Consider the following 23,490-nt stretch of genomic DNA (forward strand, 5'->3'; position numbering starts at 1 on the left):
TGGTACCACACGTCCCCCAGTCTTGCAAAAAGCTGTGCATTCAGGTGATACATAGCAAAATCTGATCCACAGACTATAAATTCCCGTATACAGAGGTATGTGCTGAGTGGTAACAACAGAACTGTGGATGCCACAGCAAACTTGTATTTTTTTCCCACTGAAGTGCAAGTTGTTTACAAATATTTTCCCTTCTATACAAGGATAAATGCCTTCTCTATCTAGAGAGTTAGAAGTCTTTTCTATGTCTAAAGGAAATAAGAATAAGCCCAAGTTCCTACCTAATATCCCCCCTCCTTGTGGGTCATTTAAGAGTATAGCGCTATAAAGGAAATGCCACCATTTGTATGGGATCAGTAGGATTAAATCCATTTTGCTGTAGATTTTTATCTTCCTCATTACATCACCTTAGCAAAACCAATTCTTCCCCCCGAGTTCTGTGCAGTATCTCTCTAGTTACGGTCACTGCTCTTTGTTTCATTGGTAAGTTGGCAGTCCAAGCAAAACGGATCACACCTGAGCTCTTGCTGTAGCCCGTTAGGCTGCGTAGGCCATTGAAATGGACATTTCCTTTATCTCATTGCCAATTTTTACAAGAATTGTAGAAACTTTAAGACTTCTATACCCTGTCAAAGCTTGCTGACAGTGGTGGGTATTTTAGGTATATGGAGGGCTTTTGGATAATGCCTCTGCTGGTTGGGAGTCAGACCTTTTTTCACCTTTCCTTCTGAAGCTATCTAATAATTAATGTTAAAAGAATTAAATGGTATGTAATACGATGCAGTGATATCTGTGGATTATGATATTGTAGGGCCTTTTCTTGTGGGAATACATGTATACTTTCCATTAACTTTGCAAGTATGTATTGATATAACAGATTGAGACGTTCAGGGCAGTGAAATGCACATGAGCTATGAAGCCTTATGATTTCACAGGAAACTATTCAAAGCCTGGGAACTTGGTCTGAAAAGTGACATTATGCTTAATTCAGCTCCCATGACAGAGCTCCCATCAAGCTGAACTATTCTGCTGAAGAAACCTATTAACCAGGCTAGCTCAGTGCATTGGCAGTACTCCTTGTGAGTTTCTTTCTTTCCTTTAGGGAGATAGTTTTCTTTCAAATAGCACTGCATGCTAGGAATGTCTGCCCTTTTTTTTTTTTTTTTTTCTCTTGTGCCACTGACTCATTGACTCTGGCATCTTGACTTCTGCATTTTTTGGCTAGGAGGGAGGAGTAATTTGTACCCAGATTTAAAGCTCTGTAAACCTTTTCATACTGAAAAGATATGAAGCAACTTTCTTTGTAAGAAAGCCTGGTGTTTAGAGTCTAAAATAAATCCATGATGCTGCAAATAACCTCAGGAAGTCATCTTACCCTTCTGGCCCAATTTTATGATTAGTTACTGAGCTGTGAATGCTAAATGCTATTAGCAATACATATTATTGTATAAGGTGAGCAACAGCATTGCTCTCAAAAAAAATAAATCTGTATAGTGCAGGTCTAGTCTACTTGGACACCTGTGTATGGCCTAAAACAGTTCCAGTATTGTTTTCTTGGCTTGTAAACAGCTGTTATCAGTTGAAATAGTACTTAAGACTACTTAGTAGTTGTTATTGAAAATGCAGATCACATGTCTTAACGCTTATGTTGTATTGTGACCAGCATTTGGCCCTGTGTTCCTCCTGGGATATCAATAAAGGGATATCAGTAAAGCCAGGTGACTTAAACTAGTGAAATGTGCTCCTGCCCTTATCCTGTTACATGCTCCCAGGCTGCAGATGATTGTCTACCTGGTTGGTGGTGGTTGGTGTTGGTTTGCCAGAGAGCTGTTCAGTACTTGATTGATTGATCTTGCTTGTTCTTAATCTCTTCAAGGTATCATTTTTAGGAAGTATCCTACACAAAGGAAGTATACTTGCAGGAGAAGGAATTATGCAAGTTCAGAAATTAGTGAATAAAAGTAAAATGAATGATTTTTTTTTTTTTTAATGTGAATTTACAATGTCTGTGCAACATAAACCAAATTTCAGCCCCAGACCATGCCCAGGTATCCTTGCAGGCAGGACAAAGGCGTGCTGTGACAGCGAGTGGGCCAGGCTGAGTGGCCTTTCAGTGACTAATTAGTGTGGGCAAGACAGTGGGCAGGGACAATTAGGGAAACCTGTCCCCAAGGCCTTCAGCAGGTGCTCATGGCTCCCTCCAGGTGTGGCTAGGCCTGGCCCTGATGAGCCCCAGGCCACCTGGAAAGGGGCCACCAGTTGTTGGGTGTATGAAATTATTGGGTTTAATTGCTGCCCCTAGATAAGGAGGCACTGGAAGGGGTTGTGGGGTGAGTTGGGGGTTTTTGTTAAGATTTGGGTGCTTTTCGTTGCTGTAGGTGTGGTTGTGACTGGTGGTGCTGTGAGGTGAGTTGGTTTTTTTTTGTTGGGATTTTTGGACTCGATGATCTTGAGGTCTCTCCCAATCTAGAAATTCTGTGATTTGGGTGGCTTTCATCACTGTGGATGTGGTTGTGACCTATCACGATGCATGCGGCTGCTTCATTGCCTCTCGGGGCCACCCTTTGGCATATGTACCACAACCACGACGCCCTCTCAGCTCTTTTACACCACTTTTACTTCACTCCACAGCGGAGGAAGGCTCCCAGCCCGCGCCGGCTGGTGGCTGCGCCTCTCCCCTCTCCGCATCCCCCTCAACCACCGCGGGGCCGGGCCGGGCTCCGGCCGCGGCTCTCCCCGGGCCGGAGGCCGCGGAACGGCGGCGGCGGTGCCGGCGTTGCCGCAGGGGCGCTGTTGGGACGGACCCTGCCGGCTGCGGCGCCGCCATGGCCGCTTTGCCCCGCGTCCTCAACGTTAACGTGGGCGTCCTGGGCCACATCGACAGCGGCAAGACGGCGCTGGCCAGGGCGCTCAGCACCACCGGCTCCACCGCCGCCTTCGACCGGGCTCCGCAGAGCCGGGCGCGGGGCATCACGTTGGATCTGGGCTTCTCCTGCTTTCGCACCGCCCTGCCTCCTCAGCTCGGCCCGGGGCCCGGCGAGCTCCAGTTCACCCTGGTCGACTGCCCGGGGCACGCCTCCCTCATCCGCACCATCATCGGCGGTAAGGGGCAGCGGGGGCGGCCGCCCCTCCCCGGCCCGGTGCGGCGGGGCTCGGGCTTGGGCTCGGGTCGGGGCTGGCACAGGTTTGGTGGCCTCGTCACCCATCCCCGGGGCCCCTCCAGCACCAGCCCCGCGCTCCGAGCTCCGAGGGAGGCTGGCTGGAAAGGAGAGTGCTCCGGTGGTCTTGGTGCAGGCCTGGCCGGTTTGCTTGCAAGCCCTTGGAGAAAAGTTTTTGTTGCGTACAAAGAGTGTTTGCGGTGTGGAAGTGTAATGGTAGCTTCATTTTCCCCCCTGGTTGAAGCTGCCAGGTTGGTATCCCCTGTGCTGGGAGCTGTGGTGCACCTGGTGGGTGTGCACGTGTGGCAGACCTTGCTGGTGCGGAGGCCGAGGGCTTCTCATGAAAATTGTATGGTTAGAAAGCATCAAGTGGGTTTTAGTCATCTTCCATTTTAGTCTTCGTTGAGGATACACGGAGATTCACCTGGCTGGCTTTAGAGATCATTTTAGGTTAGCTCACCTTGTTCTGTGACGAACAGCACCTCCTGCCTCTGTCTCTTAAAGTTGAGAGCCTGTTGGTGCCTGACAGGGATTGTGGCTGCAGGCAATGCGAAGTACTCCCAGGCTGATAAACTGAAGCTACAGGGGCTTCAGAAAATCCAGTTCCCCTGTATTTGCTGTGCTAGTGCCTCCTTAGCGTCTAGGAGGTGGTAGTTTTGTGTCTTGGCAGCTACGCTGAGGTTCAGGCCAAGTTACTCTTCACGATGTACAAGTTAACCCCCCTTTTGAGCAGTCATAATACATGTAAGTGGTATTAGCAGTAATAACATTGTACTGCTTGCATTTCTTTTGGGTAGAATAATAAATACTTCACTTCTTGATTTCTGCAGCACTGTCAGTGTGCGCTCAATAGCTGCAAGAGAGGAGTGGCTGTGTGCCGAATCCCTGAAATCTGTGGTCTTTGAGTCTTTTGTGCTTTACAGTCTGTTACTGGGCTTAAGTAATTGTAAGCACCTGATTATCTTCTGAAGAGCCAAGTTTATTTTGGCATTTGGTAGCTTTTCTTGGACAGGCTGTAGAGTGACTTGCAGATAGACACTTCTTTCTTTAGGAAACAACTAATCTGAGTGGGGTGAGCTTTCTCTGAAGAGGACTCAGGAAGGCCTGGAAAAATAGCTTTTGTTATCACTTATTTTGGAGTGGTTATTTGATACATAAACTTCTTATTGCTTCCTACTTACTGTTTTTATGAAGAACTTTACAGCGTTTAGTCACAGCTGTCTAAGTTGGTTGAATAAATTAATCAAAAAGCACTATTGATGGGCCACGTTGGGAGAAGAAAGGATGTGGATTAGACTGGGTGAATGATAATTTTTCTTCCCAGCAAGCATGGTTCTTGTACAGGTACCAATTCCGGCACATAAGCTTATCAAACTTGCTTAGTTCCAATTATACCAGAGTACATATTTTAATGAAAATATTTAATTTGTATGACTTACTGCAATCCTATATATTAAACAGAATTGCAAAGAAAATGCAGTATTGTGTTAATACTCAGAGCTAGGAACTTCAGCTGCATGCTTGATAGCATACACATAAATCTTGATATTGGATGCTTATTTGTTTTTACTACCAGGTTTAAAAAGTGAGACCTTGTTGTTAAAACGTGATCTATGCTGCTGGGACTATTCAGTGCACTCTCAATTTTAGTATGTTTCGGTGAAACTGAAGTATATCATGTGTAATAGGATACATCCTTCAGTATTTCGATATTGCCACCTTTTTTCAGCTTTTCAGAAGTGGAAAGCCAGGCCTCCCAGATCACAGTACTTTAAAATTTAGATTTTCATCTTCTTTCTCAGCATAAGTGTTCAGGGTTTGCCATTCCAAGCATTTTCACTGCAACCAAGAAGGCTACTGCTCTTTTTTAGATGCTATGTTTTTCTTCTTACATTTTCTTCTTATGTTTTCTATTTCTAAGGCTTCTAAATAAAATATCAGAGCAAAATGTTCTATCTTCCTATGTTAATTCTGCACGTCAGAGTTCCCCCAGGTCTTGAAGATACCGCTCTTCTGACATTAAGGCCTGAGATTTCTGCAGCTTGAGTTAACCTACAGAAAAATGGGAGTTGGAGGGGCTCCAATAAAGGGAGCAGGATGTGAGGATTTGGAAAGGGGGTGAGAGGAGGGCAGCTTTCTCTTCTGTGTTATCCTCATCTGCATGCAGCTTTTGCTGTTGGGGCTACAGGCGTGAAAATATGCTGCTGCATGCTCTGCTTGAAGCTCTTTCATTGAAGGTTGTGTAAACTGGTTGGATCCCCTTTGAATGCCCTGTTGGGGGTTGCTGTCTGCTGTGGCCGGGTAGCAGTGGCTTTATTCAGTTTGCTAAATCTGCCACTGGGCAACTAGCTCAAGAGGCTCCTTCTCAGGAGCTTTTTACCAGCCTCACAAGAGCAATCAGCAGCCTGTCGTCCTCTCTAACCAGCATCTTTTCTGTGCTCCCAAAATACTCTAAGGGTTAATTCCTCTCCAGTGCAAGGCTGATAAACCCACTTGCAGATCAGCTGAAACTATTTACTGTTCTTTAACATATTTTTGAATCTGGCTAATTCTTGAAGGGCATTTTTCATGGCTGAATGTAGTATTGCATTTTTGTCATGCTACACTAGGTAGCACTTGACCTTGCAAATACTTTTCACAGTCACTCACAGGATGCTTATTTAGAGACGATACCTTAGGATTAAGTGAATGCAGAATATTTGAGCAGTAAGCAAATGGAATGGAAAATGGAAGTCATATTTCATTCTCTGTGGCTGCATTTTTCTTACAAAGCTTGTCCTTGAAAAGAAAACCTATCGAATGCTAAATCAAGTGTGTTTTGTTTTTTTCTAACCTGCATGCTAGGAATTGGAAATGTTGTGAACAGTTCCACCCAAGTTGCTTTCTTAAAGTTTTATCTGGAAGGTGATAGTCAAGCCTGGAATGGAATATGTGATGGGCACCTGACTTAGTACATCGTGTTTTCTGCGTGTATTTAAACCATGCTGGTTCATTCTTCTGCCACAGACTTCTGTGTCTGATGTCGCAAGAAGGTATTAAGTTACTTTGGATAGTTGCATGGTTTGGACTCTGCTGTGTACTTCATTTATTTGCACTATTCTGAACGGCAGGAACAGAACTTTTTTTCCTAGTACTTGATACGAGTTTCAAGACTTCACTTGGCAGTAGCAGGAGGTAGTCTTTCATACAACAAGTGCTGCTTGTATTTATGGCTGTTTGTAGTCAAATGGCTAAACAAAAAACAAATCTGAATAACTGAATTTTAATGGTCAATTCTTGGCTTGTCACAAGAAGCACTCATATCAGCCGTGCTTGCCTTTTGCACTGAACGAATGAGTGCAGAGTCCAATGCTGCTTTCCTCCATTGCTAGGGAGAGTTAAGAGGTATCTTGTCAAAATTGCACACTCACTGGGATGAAGTAGTCTCTGTCAGTGCTGTGTTTGTTGTTGTGTGTGTGTGTTGTTTTTTTTTTTGTTTTTTTTTTTGACTTCCATCCTTGTGTTAGATCTCAGCTCTCCAGTCTTTGGCAAACTGACATTAACCAAATCGAAGTAAAACAAGACTTGCTTTTAGGTTTGTGTGTTGCAGACGGTGCATCCAGAATGGTGTCTCCGATGAGTTCAGCAGGGGATGCCCGCAGAGAGGTTATACGAGTTAATCTTCCAGAAGAAATTCAATCCCCATATTTCATTTTAAGACCACTTTGCGTAGCAAAGTAGTCTAACCAGTAGCAGATTTTTTACTTGCTGATGGTTAATTTCATGCCCTACAAAGGGTCAGCACACTAATACAGAAGAACATGATTACCTCACCCCAGCTTCCCCCACACACATGCAGAGAGGGGATCCTGCGGGGTTTGTTTTAGGTGAGCTGTTGTCAGATGCTTTTTCTGTTCAGCTCTGAGATGGGTTCTCAAAAGAACTTCTACAGAAGAAAGTTATCTTTCTTTTACCCTGTGAAGTTCAAAGGATGGGATAGCCTTATAGGGTTTTAATTGGAAAGCTACTGCTTGACCCTGGTTGTCTAAACCTGTGGGGGAATTCTGGCGAACTTGTAGTTTTGTAATCCTTGTGCCTTGCTGAACCTTTGACCTCTTTACTTTATAACCAGAGCTTCATTGTCACCATTTGTCCCTGCAGTTCCTTTCAAAGAAAACTGCCTTGCAAGTGTCTGTTTCCACTTTGCTGCTGTGTTCCGTTAAGGAAGGGTATTAATTCATACCTGATACATCGGAGGGGCCAAGACTTTTGAACTTGCACAAGAGCTTGGGGAGGGGGAAATGAGCATAGCGAAAGCATGTCTTGCTGATGCAAATGAGTACAATGAAAACAGTCTTGGGAGATCAAGGGGAATGTGGGCTTGCTACCAGCATTCAAAGGCGGTCAGATGCAGATTATTTGTAAGATTAACACAGCGCCAAAAGAAGGTACTTTTATCGCAGATTTGTTGTTTTGATGAAGTTGTTGTAAGGTTTTAAGAGAATTTGTAAATTCAGGGTTACCTTTCCATTACTGTCAAGAAAATATACTGCCATCAGTGCCAACCTTTGCTTGTTGACACCTTTGTGAAGATACAACAGTTCCTGTTTTTTTTTTCCATCCCAGGTGAGAAAGAGCTTTGTACAGTTTTAGAGCGTTATATACATCTTACATTATATATATGGATTATTGTGAATTTTCATAGTGGCCTCTTGATGTTGGCTGTTGAGGGGAAGCGTGTTTTCTGGAGAACAGAGTGCTTTGTGGTGTTCAACAGCTACTCATCTGGTCAGGAAGGTCACTGGGGGGGGGTTTTGAGGATTTGCCTGCCATCCTGAAGTGAGAATAACCTAACAAGCAACCTCATTTTCTTGAAAATATTAAACTACGAGTCCCATGTAATGTAGCTTTTCTTCCTGAGGTTTGATGCAGTGAAAATGCTTATGAGTCAAGAGTTCACCGTTTCCAGCTAGCACTCTCTAAACCCTAGTAAACTTGTTGGGTTCACGGTTCAACGTCAGCAATTTAGATTGCTGACATTGCTTTGTGTTAAAAATGCAAATAAACTTTATTTCTGTGAATGAAAAGCCTTTCTCTTGAAATTGCATGCTGTTTTTAAATTCACGTCAAGGAATTTGGTTGGAGCCTGCTACTTGTGAGACAAATTAAAGGACTATTTTTATTGAAATTAAAACGCTTTTTTTTTTTTTTTCTATTAAGTAACTATGTCTAAAGAAGAGGCAGCTGGTATAAAAGCAGTAATACTCTAAAAAGTCCTTTCCCCAACCCCCTGAAATGCAGCTGTGTCTACAGGACATTTCGGCGCACAAGAGGGCAGTGTTTGCTTGCGATGTAGGATCTCAGTGATAAGTATGTAGGGTAACAGGTCAGCAGGGATGGGGTGACCTTACTTGGAAATGAAACAAAATCAAGTAGAAGATTTAGAACTCAACTGTGGCTTAACTTTCTCCTTCCTAAAGAAAACGACCCCTGTCTTTTAAGGAAGGTTAGTCTTACTTCATTTACAATTTGAATAGCGTTTTTATACCTTAAGCAGTAAAAATGCATAGGGTGTCGTCGTCTATATTTCATGACAGAGGCAGGTAACCCAGATGAGATGAAACAACTGGTTTTCATTGAAGTTGCACGTGGGGGGGATGACACTTCATCCACATAAAGGGTCATTTTTTTTTTTTTAATTTTATTTTACAACTATGGAAGATTAGCTAATTTAACCTGTAAAGCAATTGGAAATGCGGGAACCATGAAACTCGGTACACAACTCCTTTATTTTCTTCCCTGTTTTCCCATGTCATTTAACCCTGTAAAAGCAAGGCAGTTGTACTAAATCCACTCTGAATTGTTTCTGTGCTGTGTAGGGCAGCTTGTATATTAGGAGTAGAATGAAACTTGTTTTTAGGTGTGTGTACCAGATACTTTAAAACAGAATAGCGGCCTTTGTGGAATTTTAATCTATCTATATTATAACTTAAATTGTTCTACTCTTCCATTCCTTCTTATTTTTGTGCATATTAATGCTTTTTTGAGTGTAGTAACAGCGAGGCTAGTTTACTTGCCTGTTACGATTTCTATTTTATGCTCTTCACTGCTTTTTTTGATTTGAAGCTGACTTCCCTATTAGTTGTACAGGTTCATTGTGCTCCTAAAGTACGCATCAACTGTTCAGTAACATCAGAGAGAAAATCAGGAAGAGCATTCCTTTTTGTTCTATGGGTTTAACAGCAAGCCATCATCTTCTGATCTCAAAAGTTATATTGAATAATTACATTCTCTTCTACTCCAGAGTTCTGTCGTGTTTCATGTAGTGTTTCTAGTATTCAATATTTAAAAAGAGTATGTTGTCTGAAGATGTGATTTATAATTTAATTCTCCATCTTAAATGTAGATCGTAAATGAGTAGCTTTATTGAACCGTGTTTGAATGTTAAATTCTTTTGCTAATATGGGATAATTTTTCTGCAAAGCTTGTGAGTGGTTGTGTGTGCATACTTACGTGCAACAAAATTGTGCTAATTCGCACTTCATTATTTGACATAAAAACTTGACAGCTTCTCAGGAAAACATAATAACCAAGCGCTGTTATGGTGCTGAGTAACTCTGTTTGATCGCTCTCCCTATTGATGTAAAAACAGAATTTCTTTGTTCCATCATACTGTGTGCTAGCATTCATCAAATAACTGCATGCCTTTTCATTTCATTTTTGCGTCATGTTTCTTCTTGCCTGAGATTTTGTAAGCTCTCTGGGAGAGTGGTTGAGCTTTATTAATCTTTTTTTAGGAGATTTTAAATATTAGCTAATATGAAGTCTTAGAATAGATTTTACTCAGGTATTTATAACTTACTGTAAAATGTGAAGCATCTTTATAATTAATTTAGTTTGACAACAGCAATTTTTAAAGCCTACTTTTCCAAGTAGTATTTTTACTGATGATGGATCTGTTTGCTTGCTAAATGGTCCAATTTAGCAATTCACAGTGGTCTACTTATTAAAGCAGTTTGATTAGGTTCTATGGTATTTGTTCTACAGCTTGCTTTGGAAGCTGTCTTCAATTACTAGATGCAAGTTGAATGATATATTGCTTATGTATAAAACTCACTTTTAAAAACTGGTTCAGCTTGATGGAGCCATGAACTTTGCTTCCTTAATAGGTCTGGGGGGTTTTGTGTGTTTTTTACCGGTAGTAATAGTGTATGTTCTTGGATGGCTGTAGTGGTGTTCTTCAAAGCCCTTAGAAAAACAAAATGCAGATGGAAAAATCTAGAGTACGATGCTAAAACAGACATGCAGCAGATCTTCCAGCTAAGAGAGCAAGCCAAATCTGCACATTGTCATTGTTAACATCCATAAGTGGAATAAATAGTTGTTCCTGCGGTGTGGCAGCTAGTTGTTTTCTGTCTGGGAACCCTGAGGTTGGCCTGGCAAGCAGAAGAGCAAGGACAGATGTTCAGTGGTGGTGACTTCCAGCTGGATTCTTGAACGCGTTGTGTTCTGTGGGTCACAGCTCATAACAGAGCAAAACTGAGCATGAGCTCCAGCAAAGAAGGACTCAAACAGCTCGTACGATAGCCATGATCGCAAAGATACTGTGCATTCAGTGAGAACGTATTCCCAGTGCTATCTGTAAAATTCAGATTAAATAGCCATTCTGAAGTGCTTCCTTTAAACTGTTTGCTTCCAAAAGCGTTGCAGGCTAAGTAAATACCAATAATTCTTACTTCCCATCTCCTTATCAGTTATTCTACCAAAATGTTCTTGCACAGCCTATCTAATCACTTCCAAGTGAACATGAAATGGTTAGTGTTGGCTTGCAATTTGAATTACGATCTCTGTTTCAAACTTAAGCTGATTAATTTTACATTAGATTGTAATTATCAGCTTTACCAGCACTAGGGGTGGTTGCAGCCAGACTCCGTGTATGAAGAATATGATCAAGTTGGTGAGTAGTGGAAGAAGAGGAAATAAGAGAGTTTAAACAAAAATGGACTGGTTGTGTTCAGCAGTATTGCAAGGGTAAAGGATGACATGGGAGAGTGATTTTTTTTTATTATTTTTTAAAAAAAAAAAAAGTTTGGGTTTTGAGATTTATAGAATTTGACCTAGGTGAGAAACCAGGCTGCTCACCCCAGCCTTAAGAGAAGAGATGATTCATTTGGACTTAATGTTTTGTTTGCTTAAAAACTTCTTATTTTCTTTCAATTCTTGCCATAAAAGGATCATGAATGTTGTTTTGTTGACTGTAGCTCTGCTTTTTCTGCAGTGCCAGACAAGTGAATTTAATCCAATCCCCTGAAGCGTTTTTTTGTCTTCTGTGCCAAAGTTTTCCTTTGTTTTACGTCTTCTTTGGGATGCAACATGTGGTTGGCATGTAGCAGTAGTTGGTGCTCTCAGATCTTGGGCACTCTTCTTAATTGTGGAACTGCACCTCAATTTGTTGTGCAAAGCTTCAACCGTCTTTTATTTCCACTAAATGTGTTGTAGAGCAGGTGGGCATATTTTAGAGATGTTTCCTCTATCTGTAAAATTTGAGATGGTCTTTGAGAACCTGTTGGCTAAGGAAAGCTATAGGAATACTAGAGAATTGCTGGTGGTACTGTCCAATTATATTAACCAGGGTAGGCAAGGGAAAACGTCTTTTGTTGCAGGCGTTTATTCATACTTAAATCTACTTTGGTTATATTAAACACTTCCCTTCCAGCATTATTGCTTTGGAGAAGAAAGTTTCCAAAGTATGCAAAAGCTGCATTTGGAGAAAGAAACATAATTATTGTATTTTCCTTTTTTTTTGGGATCAAGAGGGGGAGGGAAAATGGTTTCCTTGTATTTAACCGTGCCGTTGGATGGAAGACAAAGCTCAGTCTCTCTTGCTGACTAATGTCATCATCGAGGCATTTTTTTTCTCCCACGGAGCAATTTTGTCTCCATTGAGACCCCCACAGCCATTGGCAAGACCGTGGCCCGAGATTAAATCTCATGCTTGGGTGAAATTCTAATGACTGTAATTGTTTCCTCTTTTCAAGTCTGTGGTCCCTTCATCAAAGAGTGGTGCGGAAATTATGCATTTATGTTGTAAAAGGGGAGGTCATGATTACCTGAACCTGTGGTTGACTTTGGGGGATTCTGTGTCGTGTTCTGGCAGTGGTTATCCACGCTGACATTCCAGTATGCGAAATGATTTAAAGCGTGGCTTAGACTGTGCGTGTAAATGAACGGGGACAGGTCTCAGCCCTTCCTGGGTTTGGGATGCTCTTGCTTGCTGCCATGCGGGTTGCAACCACTCCATCAGCAGCGGTGGCAGCTCTGGTGTCTTTTTATCTCAACAGAAGTGAAGGAAAAGCAGTCAGCATGGCTTGGGGGGAGCTTTCAGCACCTGATCCGCTGCAATTCCCAGCGTATTATAGCCATGAAATTGTGCTGGGCTTGTGTCCCCCAGACAGGAGGGCTCAGAACTTAGCAGCTGGGTCACGGTTAACCCTCGTGCTTGGGTAGTCAGTGATGGTGTCCGAACCCCTCAGCTCTGGATGGGTTGTGTGGGTATGGAGGCTCAGCAGATAAACGTGGGAGTGAGGATACGGGATCGTTCCGTGCAGTTTTATAGAGGTGGCTTGCCCAATCCTGCAGGGCTGGAATGTGCACGTGTCTGTGTCACAGGATGGTGGAAGGGTTCAGAGAAGTGGTTGTGTTGCCTGACCTTACCATGCAGCTCTACATGTATGCAATTTTGGAACCATAGCATCCCCAAACTTCTCTGAAGATTTATGGAAAAAAATCCTATACCGTGCATTAAGCACAAACTTTTGGAGTTTGGACTTAAATAGTTTATGAAGCAGCCTTTAAAGTTTTTAGAAGAGCTGACCAAGAGATATTTTCTTAGGGAGTAAAGAAAATAGTTCAAATGCCATTTAATTTTTTTCTAGGCTGCTCTCAGAGACTAAAGAAACCCCCAAACATAAAGTCACTTTAAAAAGCATTCAGCATCAGAATCTTTCTGATCTCAGTGAGATTATTCAAATGCACAACAACAAATCCCACATGCCACCAGTGCTGGTCATAGAAGTGACCAGCTTCAGGCATATGACATCAAAACTTTGGCCTGTGCCTGGTGATACTACTACTGGTGATTTTTACTTCTATCTGGTGATATAAGAAAAAAACCTAACAACTGCTTATCACCTTTTCTCCTCTTATAAAAAAATATATATATATATATATATATATATGCATTATATATATTATATATATTAAAAAAACACTCCTTAATGCCTAAAAAAAATTTTAGACCAAAATGGCGTGTAAAGGCACATATGTATACACACAAATTGCATTAAAAAAAAGTTTTGCTGATCATATTTATTCTTGAATGTGACATACTTGATATTTCTAAATAAAAAGCCATGAATTGGGCATCCCAAAGCAAATTGTTTTGTTCTTTAAGTTTGCTTACTTTATAAATTTTACACCTTATGGCAAGGGGCCATAATTGTTTACCCTGAGTGGGCTTTTCACCTACAGCTGAGATCCTCCCATGTTTTCAGGCCTTCTGATGAAGTTGTGGTGGTTGGTGATGTTTACCCATCTCTTACTGAGCTTGCCCTTTAGTCTGTGCTGTGTATTTGGGCATCCAGTAATGCTGTCTTCTGTCCAAAGCTGCTTTTTCAACTGGAATCTCTTGTGGAAGAGATACCCTCGTCTGTTTGGAGTGCTCTATGTTACATCTAGAGGCAATAAAAAAAATGCATTTGATGTTAAATTGACCTGTGCCAAACCTTGCGTAGAGAAAGGACTCAAAGGTGAAGGGCAGGAAAGACTTCTGAACTGAAACATATATATTGATGGGTGACTGCAAGTCCAGGTTTTACTGAAATTTCATCTTCAGATGCGTGGTCTTGTTACCAAACTGTATTCGCTAACAAGTATTTTTTTCATTTTCTAAATTTTTTAAATTTTATTTGCTGTATGAAGGACTTGATTATTCTCGTAATAGCCAGCTCTGAGTTAAGGTGTTGATGGCTTCTTCACTTGTTGTAACTTAAAGCCCTTCAAATCAAATGTGAAGATACATTTAACTTTTGTTTCTAAATATAAACCCTGTTGTCCTTTTCCTAACCCACCCATGCACCAAGAAACCACCGTGTTTATTTTAAAAGAATGTTTTTTAGGAATGTATTCAAATTGATGCAGTGGTTGAATGCTATTTTAATTAACGTGCTTGTTTCTTTTTTCCTTTGAATTTTAAAGTTTTTTTTTATTTGTCCTTTTTAAGAGGACTGTAAACCTTAGCTAGGAAAACTGTGGAGCATGTTTAAAGTGGTATCAGGTGTATGGAATTTTTTTCCTGTTTTCTTGCATATAATTGAGTCAATCCGAGGTAAATACAGAAAAGACTAATGTGAAATTTAAATTAGTTGATGGTGTCCTTTCAAAGCTTGCGCATACTGTTTTAAGCCTTCTTGCAATAGCTTATGGGCTCATATGAGAGCAGTTGGAACAAAAAGGGCTATAGGAATGTTTGAGGTTAAGCTGTATATTTATTCTAGCAGTGTATGATAGTATTTCAGCAGCATTTTTGCTTTGTACTGGAGAGCTAACAACTTTGTAGCATCTGAAATGCAGCAATTTTTGCAGTGTTTATTGGACTCTGAAAACTTCCAGGAAACTGAACTGAAATAATCATAATCTCAAGATGCACGCGTTTTGGGGACAGCAGTACTCTGTATGCTGCTGTGGTTTCTGTGAAAGATTTTTGTCTTTTTGTCCCAGTCCGTGCAAGCTCACTTTGATGCGCTGCTTGTTCAGAAGTGGGTTCCTGTTAAGAGGATGCTGAACCAGGGTTAGATATTGTCCTCTTTCTGCCCTATTTTTTTTTTTTTTTTAAGGAGTCAGATGCATAGTACAGCATAGACATGGCAAAAGTAGCCCAGATAGCTCAGCTGAAGTGCTGCATTTAGGAGAACTTCTCACAAGAAGCAGAGCGCAGTGTAGCACCAGACACGACTGAAATATAGGATGCCTAATCCGTAGTCTAAAGTTGGCAAACAGGACTTTGTACAAGGTCAGCAAAACACCCCATCACGCTAGTTTTCCAAAATCATGTGTATTCTGGTCTGCTGCTAAGTGGTAATGATCATTACCAAATATTCTAAATGCCTGAGCTGCGCTATCTCTACTTCTGTTAGTTCTGAGGAGCCAAAAAAATCGGGTTTTAATCACCAAGGTTGTACTCTTTCTTGTGCTTTCAGCATTTCATTAAGCAGTGATTAGTACTCTTTAATTATGCATTACTTTATCTTAGTGATGCATTGTTGGTTTATTGAATCTGGCTGATGCCTGGCAATTTCAGCAGATTTTTTTTCTCGCTGTGGAAGAACATCTAAGTAAGCAGTAGAGGTGTTTATAGTCTAGGCTCTGTTTTTAATGATAATGTTACCTGTTTTTTGAAGAGAAGTGGAAAACATGAGTTTTTTTTTTTTTTTTTTTTTTTCCTTTTAAGCCTCTCTCAGATGGTGGGGAATAAACCATGTGTAGCGGGCTGATCTTGAAGCTTGTAGTTGGAATGGATTTTTCTCTATGTATATGAGTTGAGCACTTCCACACAAGAATAATAAAAAAAAAAAAAAAAAAAAATGGTGCTGGATGAGGAGAAAGGGGAACAAGAGGAGGGTCAATGCAGTAGACAATAGTTGAAAAGCAATTTCTGTATACTAATGTCTTTTCGTATAAGAGGAAGAGATGAGAAAAGGATGTCAATACTGTTAAAAGCTGGCCTTGTTTGTTTTGTCATGACTTGGATAAGGAATAAATTTAGGTGGGCACTGGTGGGCTGTCAGGGAGAATGCTTTTTGATAGGGAGTAGGGTTGCTGATATCTCACCCTTGCTATACTTGTGTGTGTTTTATGTTGTCTGTATGTTTAAAAATGACTACATATTCAGTTTGCTTCCAGGTTTAACAGTATAGAAGCCTGAGTCCTAGTTCAGCAATGCTACTGAAAAGAAGTGGGCTTCTTCGCCTGCCCAGTGCCACTGCAGAGGGAATAGATTGTCGCTGCTATCTCTTAGTACTGAAAATTTCAAAGCTTTCATTTTGCTGGTAAATCCCTTCCCACAATGCGTGTACTCCGAGATGTTGTGGTTTATTTTTTTTTGTGGACTGACAGAACTTTAACTCTTCAGTAAAGAGCAAATTTTCTCATTGTATATTTAACTCCTGTTTTTTCTAAGCTATGGAGAACATTGCTTGTTTAAAACATGGTGACTACCAGATGAGCAAATTTTTTATTTTTTTTTTTTTCCCCCCACTCATGGTCTGACAGTTTTTCTCCCATAAAGTGCATCTTGCTTAACAAGTATACTAGCATTACTTTACTAAAGGAGAAAAAAAATGTAAATGCCTATCTGTGATGCTTATCTGATTCATTTTTTTTTATTCCATGTAGACCAGTCATTAAAAACAATTTCATTTGTTTATTTTTACCTAGATCACTTCTTTTCCTCTTCATACACTGTTTTCAACTGTAAGTTTTTACAATATAGCAAGGTAACTTTTCCTACAAGGTGGACAAAATGTGGCATTTAAAATATAATAAAAAAAATTATTGGGAATGCTTTCATGAACTCTTTGAACAAAAATTAATTTTGAAATCTACAGTAAGTTGTCAGTGAGAATATACTTAATAAAGTTTTTTATTTTTCTTCTTTTATTATTATGTAGTTCTTCACCAGCACTTGTCTCCATCGTTTGATAAGAATGCCAAAGGGATTAGATAATAAAAGAAGCATATTTACTTAAGTTAATTTGCAGTGCAACTTGCATGCTGGGTCCTCCATTCCTTGTTCTGTCAATTTGGTTTCTGTTGTCAGGATTGAATTTGGAATCGGTTGTTCTAGAAGACTTGCATGTGAAACAAGGCAAGACCTAATAGATTGTAGAAAGTAGCGATAACATACAAAACCTCGTACAAGGCAGAAGCAGCTAAGCATGGCTCCCTGCAAAGGGAGGAGTGTGAAATCTTTGGGAATTCTTGCTCTGCTTCTGACACTGGTTGGTACCAATTCCTGCTTAGGAATTGCTTCTCTTAATCACCTGAGGACTTGTATTGTGGAGGTGAACTTCTGGAGTGCAGGTGGTTTAGCTGGACTTCTGGGCACTTGATTTCTAGAATCCAGTCCAAGCTCGGTTGTGATGGCTCCGTGCCTGCAGTTGCTGCTCTTGGAGTTGTTGGTGTGACCAGCGGTGTCTTGAAATGTGCTGGTTACCTCGATCCATTTAAAAACAACTCAAATGTAAATTTACAGGTACGGCGTACTCCGGAGTGGAAGCATTACTGCTTTGCAGTCCGTGCTATTTTCTTGTTTATCTAGGATTGTTAGTCCCTTGGGTATTTGCATTAAATACCTCAAGCGGTGCCAGCATTCCAGCAAGGCGGTCACATGAGCCTGGCAGAGCAGTGAGTATTCTGAGCAGACGTTGTTTTCTGTAGCCGTTCTTCCCACTTTCCTGGGGATGTTTCCAGCCTCTGTTCTAGCTTTAAAATTTAGTTTGGGGAGAGAAGTCCTTAATTACCAAGTGAAACATAAGAGGGAGAGTGCTTGTGGGGATGAAGAGCTGGGGGACCTGCTGTACTGTTCTGCTGATGGCTGTTCTGGGTCTCAGAAACACAACTGTGGCCTTTTGTAGAAGTTCTGATCTTGATTAGTATTTTACTTAACTGACAGATGTTACTGCTTACAGATGTCACTTACACAAACTGCCACTGCTGCTAGTAAAGTGCCTATATCCTGAATAAATAATTGGGTTTTATTCAGTTCACTCATCCCAGAGAAAATGCTGGGGAGGTTGTGCTGAATTATTCTCAAGTATCTATGATATCTTGGTGTGTTCTGTATAGTATTTGAATGGGACTGTAAAATCACTGTGCAGGACTGTGTTGAACCATAGAACCCTTCAAGATTATTCAAAATACTTGAAATAAAACCTCTTTAATCATGAATTTCTGAGAGATAAGAGGACTTTTTTTTGTAAGTTGATGGTTTTTGTATGTTCACCTGACAAGGTACATGCTTTCCTAGGTATAAAACATGAAGCAATACAATTCTAAATTTGGTAAGTGTTGTCTAGTTTTATTTACTAATTAAACTTGACTGCTTTCCTCCTTCACAATGACTATCACCTCCATTATTGCAGTGGATTTTTATGAATTATATGGATGATGTTTTAATGTGGAACAAATGGCATGCAACTTGCAATATCTGGATTGCTTTGTAGTATTGGCAGTTCAGACAGCATATCCAGCCTGAGACTGTAGTTGGGACAAAACAAACAGGGGTATGAGATTTATGTGACCTCTGGTCACATGGGACTATTCTGAATGGAGATGTAGATTTCATACAATCCTCGTCAGCGAAACTTTAATTAAAAATATATACACTGGCAAAAGCATTTCTCCATGACAGAAAGTGTGAAATAGTACCTTATACTCGATAATGGCTTTTTTTTTTTTTTTTTTTTTGAGAAGATCCTCTAGTTCAATCTGATGTGATTTCGTGGAATGGCAAGCTATATTGGTCACTTGTGCTCGTGATTTGGTACTGAACTGTCAGGCAGGGCCTAATGTCTAACATGGACCAAAGGCCAGAGAGCTGAGCATGGAATAAATCTTTTCTAGGATTTACGTGTTGAGTCAAAGCTATCTTTTGAAACAAACAGGAGTTTGAGCTTTCGTGAATGTTGAAAACCTTGCGAAGGGAACACTCTAATAGACCACTGCTTTGAGTTTGATTTAAAGTGGTGTAAATTCTGAGGCAGTTTTGCAAATAAAACTTACTTGATAATGCAGTATTAACTCTTAAAACATTAGCAAGAGCAATATAAGCTCTTCAACTACTAGTCTCATCTGAATTTTGTAGTTTGGAAGTGGAAAAAAAGCTCCTAATATCCAGCATTTCAGCAGGGCTGGTTAAATGACTGCTTACTAGACTATCCAGAAAAATTTAGGTCTTCCAAAATATTTTTTTCACTTTGGCTCTGATTATGTGCAGAGAAGGAAATGATTCTTTTTCCTAAGAATTGGCATCCTTAATTTCTTTGGGACTGATTTGTTTTAAAGACTTATTTCTTCCCATGTGCTATATTACTATGGCTGTGTAGTAATGTAGGTGCTTGAAATAAAACTTGTGTGTCTTTCTTGAGGATCACCCTTTCTGTATGAATTTGTTTCTTGATCCAGCTCTGCTGTTCTTGAAAGGGATGTGATTTTGTTGGTATTTGGAGATGGTGAAGGTTTGGAGATGAGTGTTAGCATTAGAAGTCTTATATAATTGTATATCATGAAATTGAATGAATTTCCTGGTTAATGTATGCACAGGGTTGTATGTTGAAGTATGACATAAAGGGTAATAAACTTATTTTTTTGTCCTATTTGCTAACTAACCAGCTGCAGAAGGGATTCTGACACATTGTTTTGCTCTGTTACTGTTAGAGAAATTAGCATTAAAATAGGGGGTTCACCATGTTCCAAGGTACAGAAGAATCTGAAGACTAAATGAAATACAGTCCTGGTAACTTGAGGTAGCCTTCTTTCTTTCTGTTCTAATTTCCCATTAGATGTCGGTAGCTCTTACAATAATTCTAGATGGAGCTGCTTGACAGAGAGGTGAAGCTTTGCTTAAATGTGCGATGACTGCGTAGGGGATTTAAACTTGAACAGGCACGTTGTATTACCAGGAGTTGTAGAGGGTCTTTTCTTTGTTCCTAGTTTCCCTTCTACATTTAATTCTTAATCATAACGAGATTTGCCCTTCCTCGACTGACATGTTCGCATCGTGTCTGCCCGCAGTGTGCTGTCGGATCCGACGATGCCTGTTCGTAGCCCTGTGGCCTTGCTGTTGTTCCCCTGTGGCGAGCGTGCGGCTCGCTCCGTCGGCTGGGCACAGCATGTGGCTCCTGGTCAAGGCTGGGGTTCCCTTCGAGAAGAACTTCTTGACCCTTTGTATTTCTTTGTACAGGATCCGCCTCGCAGGCGGACTCGAGCCATTGTTTGGAATGCGTATCTAATGCGTTCCACTTGGACCCTCCGTTCCATTCCATAATGTTAGCTTTAATTGGCTGTTTTTAAACTTTCATGTACAATTTGGTTGTACACGGTAAATTACCACCCTCTTCGCCTTTTCCTAAGAGCAAGAAACTAGAATCCAGACTGTGCTTTCCCTTGCTGTCTTTTACTGTTGCCCTTGAGCTCTTTTAGAGGCAGCCCTGGTGGGTAGTGTTTCTGTCAGAGGACAGACCTCTTTTGCTAGTGTTTTTTCCCCTAATCTCCCGAAGACTGTATTTTTAAATGTTATCTTGTGGTTTTGGACCAAATTTTATTTTTAAAAACGTGAAGAATTGCCACTTTTGTCCAAAGAAGCATCTTCAGTTTAGTAACTCCTCCCAACTCTGCTGAGTGTGGCTAGGTATTTAGCAAGTCCTCCGAGGTATTTTTTCTAAATATGTATTTTAATTTATTTGTTTCAGAGCAGCATCAGTCATATTTCCAAGGGTTATGCTTACTATACAAAAATGTCTTACACGCTTCTGAAGTGTCAGAACATCTAGCAGTGGCAGGATGAGGATCTATTACATGGGTTTTCATCTGTGCTTAAATACTTGATCTGAGCATCAGCCAAAGCTATTTTTGAGAAAGAGGGATAATTTAGTTATCTGAGGGGGGGAAGTTGGTAGTACTGCATACAAAACAACTCTTGCAGTTGAAGCTCAAAACAGTGATGAGTCTCTTGCTCGTACTTGGTTTGAGTGGGGTAAAACAAAGCCTGTCTTTATCCTCCATCGCTGGCTTATGAGCTCATGTTTCGGCTTTTCCTTTCCCCTCCCTTTCTGACATGGACTCCCTCTTTTTGTCTTTGCTAAACAGACAGTAGCTCTGCACAATATTTTTAATCTCAACAAGACGTCCAGTGGCTGATGATGCTGAAGTGTTGCCTCAACAAGGATGGATGGCAGCTGGAGCATTCCAGGTCTGGCTTTGGCCAGGGAGCTGCGCAGTGTGGCCACCGATTCCTCCCTGCACAGCATGCTCGCTTGGGGCAGGCGGCTGCGATTCATTGACTCCTGTTGTGTGCCTCCCCGTGCCTTATTTTAGGCTTCCCCCAAAAGTTATGACTGGAGTCTTACGGTTTTAGATGAAAGAGCCTGTTGTCTTGTTGAATTATCTCCTTTCTCCCTGTATGTAAAGCAAAGCTGGCAGGTAAAAAATGATATAATAGAACAAAAGCTCCGTTATAGTAACAACTAAAGCTAGATTAGAATAAAACTGAAAGGATCATCTACTGAGGTGTGTCTTTTCTTTAAAGACTAGTGGCTTACCTGTTGTCCATTGCCCACCTAGCAGTGGAACTGCCCTCAGGTGGGCTCCTGAGCATTCCCGCACTGAAATCAGTTCATGGAAATAAATCATACGAGATTATTTCCCCTTTACATACTAAGAATGCCCTTGTACAAAATGCATTTTATGGAATTTTAAAATAATTTTTGTGCAACCGTGGATATTGAGTAGTCATCAGGATCTTGTACTCTTAGGTTTAAAGAGAAAAGAGATTTAAAATCTTAAAACAGGAAGATATTCAGATTTTTAATACTCTAACATGTTAAGTTACTGATTTTGTGTAGTTCCTGAAGTGGATGTAACTCATGAGCTTGTTTGCTAAAAGTATAGCTGCTGGACGCTTTTTTCAGCTGGGTTTAAAAACTTTCCCCATGACAGCTGAACTTCTTGAATCAATACAGAAATCTGCTTAGGTCACATACTTTAGTCTTGCAGCATTGGTTTTATTGTGCAAATAAACGATCAGATACTGATTTATAGGCTAGCTGTGTTTCATAGACGTGCCGATTTGTTATGTACGAGTGTTCCTGTAGCAGTCTGTATCCCTTCACAGCATAAAGCCGTCGGATCTCCTCAGTCGTGTCCGTGTGGCTCTTACAACCAGGTACTTCCTTCCATCATGATATTTCCCAATTTGATAAAGGGAAGGTGGGGTAACTTGCTGATTTCTACCTGAATGCATCATTAAATGCTGCAAGAGGGGAAATTAGGGCATGGGGGTGGTGTCTTTTCCCCCTTCTTTTGGTAAATCTTATTTTTGATGCAAAGGCAGTTCTGTCGCCAGCCAGTCCAGCGTGCGCAGCCTCTCCCCCCCGCCATAAAACAATGAGCACATTCAGGCAGAACTCGTGTTTTCAGTTATTAAAAAACGGAGCCGTCTGTCTCTGCCTGTGACTTTAATCTTTAAGCCTTTATTCCCTGTACCCCACCCCCTCTTTCTTTCCCCAACCTTTTGTTTGTGAAGTGCAGGGCTACAGGATATGTGGGCCTGGAGTTTCTGAGCGTATTGTACATTCCCTTGGCAATTACAGATGTTTATAACCCTGACTGATGTTATTTCAGTATTGTGGAGGGTGAAGAGAAAATTAAAGAATGCTTTTTTTCTTTGCCCCTAGCAGTCTTTAATTTTTTGGGGGAAAAAAAAAAAAGGAAAATGTAAACTCTCTAATTTCTTTTCTTTAAAAAAAAAAAAATCTTGTTCAGCAACCTCGGATGAAAAACGCCTGAGAGCTGCGCATGAATCTTCCAGTAGCCTACCATAACTCTTCTGTGGGTACAGCGTGTTTCGTGCAGTGTTGTTATAAGTAGATGGTACTGGATTTTAGTGCAAAACAAGCTCCTTGGTGTGGGGTCCGTGACCTCTGGGGTACTTTATTTCAAAGACGGAGACAAGGCAGCTTAGGACTTGAAATACTTTGTTAGAATCACATTAATTTATTCCCAGCTTTACTGGAAAGCAGTTTTGTGTTTGTTTTTAATAGAATGATTTAGAATCTTTGGAGTTAATGGTTGTCCCTTGGATTGGTGACTTGCAGAATTGTTCAAGAAAACTTATTTTTTATTAGTCTCATAGAAATATGCTCTTGATCTGTAAGAGGTCTAAAATCCATTTCTTACTGGTATTTTTTAAACTACCCAAAGCTGCAGGTGCATTGTAAGACAGATGTCCTTGAATTAACAGAGGTGGAGAGAGAGAATCCAGTAACAAGTTTTTGACCGAAGTGTTAGATTTGCACATTTCTTGGGGATCCCTGTGCATTTCATGACTTTGAGGGTAGCTGCCCTAAAGTCTTGAATTTTAGAAGAGAACAGTTTATTGGGATTGTGGATTTTTGAGGTTCTTCCTCAGAACCTTAGAGGTGCAGCTTTCATATTGGTGTCTGCTTTCCCACTGCATACAGACTACCATTTATACCTAGTGCAAGCGCAGAGTTCAGCATAAAAATGTTTACTTGGGTCT

General features: G+C 40.8%; 1 protein-coding gene across 1 annotated transcript in view; it reads left to right on the forward strand.

The window, feature by feature from the left end:
* Nucleotides 1–2,655: 2,655 nt before the first annotated feature.
* EEFSEC (eukaryotic elongation factor, selenocysteine-tRNA specific) overlaps nucleotides 2,656–23,490 on the forward strand; it is a 122,125-nt gene continuing 101,290 nt past the window's right edge. The window contains exon 1 of the mRNA XM_082767965.1: nucleotides 2,656–3,099. Coding sequence (XP_082624091.1) covers nucleotides 2,823–3,099 — 277 coding nt within the window. The 5' untranslated portion in view covers nucleotides 2,656–2,822. The remainder of the gene's footprint in view (nucleotides 3,100–23,490) is intronic.

This window comes from Aythya marila (assembly GCF_965140915.1).
Source record: "Aythya marila genome assembly, chromosome: 10".
NCBI lineage: Eukaryota > Metazoa > Chordata > Aves > Anseriformes > Anatidae > Aythya > Aythya marila.